This window comes from Propithecus coquereli, unplaced genomic scaffold (assembly GCF_000956105.1).
Source record: "Propithecus coquereli isolate 6110/MARCELLA unplaced genomic scaffold, Pcoq_1.0 Scaffold120, whole genome shotgun sequence".
Lineage (NCBI taxonomy): Eukaryota > Metazoa > Chordata > Mammalia > Primates > Indriidae > Propithecus > Propithecus coquereli.
Window position 1 is genome coordinate 7,491,362 of NW_012136081.1, and position 4,164 is coordinate 7,495,525.

The 4,164-nt window shown below is 60.6% G+C and overlaps 1 protein-coding gene across 2 annotated transcripts in view; it reads left to right on the plus strand.

Annotated features, from left to right (window-relative positions):
- The window catches only part of CARS (cysteinyl-tRNA synthetase), a 53,096-nt gene extending 49,286 nt beyond the window's left edge, over positions 1–3,810 (plus strand). For both annotated transcript variants that reach the window (XM_012665500.1, XM_012665501.1), the window contains 3 exons: positions 2,282–2,341; positions 2,825–2,908; positions 3,485–3,810. In XM_012665500.1, coding sequence (XP_012520954.1) covers positions 2,282–2,341; positions 2,825–2,908; positions 3,485–3,619 — 279 coding nt within the window. In that variant the 3' untranslated portion in view covers positions 3,620–3,810. The remainder of the gene's footprint in view (positions 1–2,281; positions 2,342–2,824; positions 2,909–3,484) is intronic.
- Positions 3,811–4,164: the final 354 nt, after the last annotated feature.

The following is a 4,164-nucleotide window of genomic DNA, read 5'->3' on the forward strand; positions in this document are numbered from 1 at the left end:
AAAAAAAAAAAAAAAAAAAAAAGATCATACTGGTTTTATGAAAGAAAAAAATCCCAGTATTTATAAATGTCAGAAAGAAAAATTAGATAGGTAACCGACTGACAATTTAGTAACCAAAAAAGAAAAACGTAAAGGACTTACTTTTAAAAAATTAATGAAAGTGAAAATTAGTCACTTTTAGCAAACTGAAGCTGATGTTTAGGTCCTATGTTGCCCTTACCTGGGGGTGCCCGTCTGTCTCCTCCACCTCCTCCTCCTCGAGTTCCCTTCAGGCACCTTGGCTTTCAGAGGCTTCCCAACCAAGTGGCAGTAGGAGGAGGGCAGCTGGGCACAGAGCCTGGGCACAAGCCAGTAGTTTGGAGGCAGAGAATACATGATAGGCCGCGGAGAGGCTGTCTCCCCCGCCTCCTCCTGCACTGCCCGCCATGCTCCAACAGCCCCTCCGCCGGCCGCCCTCCAGCGTTCCCGGGATCAGGGATGGGCCTTGTGTTGAAGGACCTCGGTGCCTAGTGGGAGAGAAGACAGGAGCTGAAACGTGCGGTGGCAGAAGCGCTGGGCGCAGGGCATGGGGCCCCCTGGGCTGCAGGAGCAGAGGTGCCCAGACTCCCTGCACGGCACGGGAAGCGGGCCTCGGGGGCTGCTGCCTCCAGGGGTGAGGGGCCCCGGGAGGCCTGAGGGAGGAGACCGCTGTGGAGAGAACCTCTGAGAGGAACTCCAGAAGTTGAGTCAGCAAGGTGGGCTGTGCAGGGTGGGGCAGGATCGGTGTGCGGCCCCGGCGCAGGAGGGAGCTGGCACCAGAGGCCAGTGTGCGCAGCCGGAGCTTGCAGCGCCCTGGAGGACTGGCCGGCCGGAGCCCCAGGGGGAGCTCAGGACAGGTGTGGATGGGCTGTGGCCTGCCGATCTGGAGGAGCTGGGCTAACCCTGCAGGGTTCGACACTAACCACCCCCAGGCCCCTCACACTTGCTCACCTCAGCCCTGGCCCTGCCGCAGGACGTCCTGGGGCTGGCGTGCAGACGCCCCGTTTGCCACGCTCCTGGCAGAGCTCTCCGCAGGGGCAGTCGGCAGGAAGTGCTCTCTTGTGGCTTCCCGTAGTTCCCGTTTTCCGACCAAGGGACTCTCACCACAACCAAACCACTGCCAGGAGGTGCCCTAGGGCACAGGGCTGCTGTGGGGGCAGGGGTCACGCCAGCACGTGCGTTGCCCTGCCTCTCCCTGGAACATTCCCACTGGCTCATAAGCACATCCCATCTTGAAAATGGAAAAAGCAGAAACCTGAGCACGTCTCTATGCCCGGGCCTCCCCTCACCTCGGCCTCTTCCCCTCGGCCAGCTCTGTCCTCCCCGCCTGGTAGCTCTTGACCCTCCCGGGCTCCAGGACCCTCCTGTTTTCCTGCCTCCTTTTGCCCAGCTCTGCAGGGGGGCCACCAGCCCTCCCTCTCTAGGTGACCTCACGCAGTCCCACAGCTCCTCCACTGCCTGTCGTGTACTCCGGCCCCTAAACTTGTGCCGAGGCTCCTGTGCCAGCTGCCCACCTGATAGCTCCACTCAGCTAGGAAGCCTCTGAAAGCCAAGATGTCCAAAGGGAACTCGTGACGTCCAACTCCCCAAACCTGTTCCTCCTTCCTGGCAGTGGAGGGACACTCTTCACACGGTGGCTCAAGCCAGAAGCTCCCGAGGCAGCCTCAGGCCTCCCTCACCAGCACCCGGCCTGCGGGCTCCACCACCCAGCCCAGGCCGGGACTGCCTCTCCCCAGCGCCTCCCGCCAACACCAGACCACCCTCGCCCCTGCCCAGATGGTGCAGCTGGGTTGGAGCAGGTCCTGTTTCCTCGCCTGGCCCCCGAGGCTGGCCGCCGTGCCCTGGTACCTGCCAGCCTCTGCCCTCCTCTCCCCATCCTGCCACGGGCCTGTGCTCCTTGCCTGCTCAGGGTCAGCCCTTGTGGTGCTGTCCTTGGTCACCACCCAGCGGAGCCCCTCCCTGGGCCGGGCTTGTCTTCGTGGTCCGTTTCTTCTTATTAGTCATGCTCGGGCCTTCTAACGTTGGTTCTGTCTGTTCACTGCATCTCCTTGTATCTAGAGCAGGGCCAGGCACCCAGAGGTGTCCCTGAGGGTCCCCAGAGGGAATGAATGAGGGTCCGTGTGCTGCCTGAGCGTATACTGCCCAGCACACGGCTGTCTCCCTGCCGTGGGGTGGGCTGGCTCAGGGTCCAGCCCTTGGGAAGGGCTCATTTTGCTGGACCTGGTGCAGCCCTGTGTCACCAGGCTCTGTGCTGCTCCCCTAGGTCGAAGAGGAGAAGAGGAAGAAGAAAGAGGAGGCGGCCCGGAGAAAACAAGAGCAAGAAGTAATGCGCGTCTGTCTGTTTGGCGGGGCTCTCCTGGGCGGGAGCGCGCGCCGACCCCGTGCCCCAGCTCTGCGCCGCTGTGGGCTCGGCCCCTGCTGACCCCCACAGAAGGAGCTGTGCTCTCTGCCGCCACCACCCGAGGCCACCCAGGCCCTTCTCACATGGTGCCCGGGGCAGGCCTGGTGCCGGGAGGGCTGTGCTCTTTGGTCACAGGCTCGGAGACAGCTTTTGTGAACTGACTACTGCTGTGATTGCTTCTAGCAACCGTCCTTCTATTCCCATAGATGAAAGTCTAGTTTAATTTTAAATTGTCTCTCCTTTAAATTCTCACTGCCCTGGCTGCCTCTTCCCCATCTTTTACAGCTCTCTGAAACCGGGGGCTGGGAAGCAGGCTGGGGGCGGAGGCGGGAGCCGACATCGTAGTGTCAAGGGTGGAGCTGCCACGTGCCACTCGGCCGTGACGTGTCATGTGTCATGTTGCAGGCAGCAAAGCTGGCCAGGATGAAGGTTCTCCCCAGCGAGATGTTCTTGTCAGAGAGTGACAAATATTCCAAGTTTGATGAAAATGTAAGGTTTGTTTCTCTTTTTCTCAGAGCCTCATTAGACCACATGAAATTGGGGCGGTGGGAATTTCCAGCGTGGGGCAAGTGGATTTTCAGTCTGGAGTAAAATTCAAGGGTAGGCTGAGGTCATCTGGCACCTGCTTTAGGTCCAGGCCTCCTGCCCTGAGTGCCGAGGGCCCCCGGCTCCCAACAGCCTGTCCAGCAGGGCTGCTGCACCGGGCGTGGCCAGACTCCAGCCCCAGCACTGGGCGTCTGCAGCTCAGGGATGACTCAGCTCGCGGTTCTTTATCACGCTGTCCGCGGCCACGGCCTCCAGACCCCCAGGCCTCTGCCTGCCGACTCTCGGATGTATTTGCTACGTTCCTCTGAGCCTGTCAGAACTGAGCCACGGGGGGCCCTGGTGGGAACCCTGCCGCCATCCCTCAGCCGCCAGAGCCCAGGCGAGAGGGTGCGGCCGCCCATGCCGGCGTCAGACCGGCGGCGTTGGGAAATGAGCACTTTGAGACCGAGGAGGGGAGGCAGCGCCCTGGTCACTCGGTGGCGCAGGGGAGGCTGACGCCTCTGTGCTCTGGCATTTCAGGGTCTTCCCACGCACGACACGGAAGGCAAAGAACTGAGCAAAGGGCAAGCCAAAAAGCTGAAGAAGCTCTTCGAAGCTCAGGAGAAGCTGCACAAGGAGTATTTGCAGATGGTTCAGAATGGAAGCTTCCCATGAGGAGGTGCAGACTGACTTTTTTAACTAAGCCGTCGTGGACCAGCGGCTCCTCTGCCTCAGCGCCAACGCCCCAGGGCTCTGATCGTGTTTAGATTGTCCACGGGTCCTAGATTAAGAGTCGTGTTCATGTGGGTTCATGTCATCGGCAGCTCTGAGACACTAACAATAAATTCTTCTAAACAGTGAGACCCGTGCCGCCCTCTCTGCCTCACCCTGCATGCTCAGCACTTGGCGGGGGCCCAGTGGCCGACCAGGGCCGCTTGGTCAGCAGGTCGCAACTTAGGTGCTGGGGTCAGTTGAGCCGCTTCAGCCAACCGAGGACTTTCTCCCCCACGCTGATGGCTATCGGCTAATCTCTGGTGTGTGGGCACATTTGGAGGTATTTGAATAGGAAAAGACAGGCTCAGACTGGCAGAAGCCACTGAGCCCCGGACAAAGGCTGCTCAGTCTGCCCGGGGCCTGATGAGTGAGCACGCCGCGGGCTGCCCAGAGCCGGCACGTTCGGGCAGCGGCAAAGTGGGAGGCTCAGCAGGCGGCCCGGGACT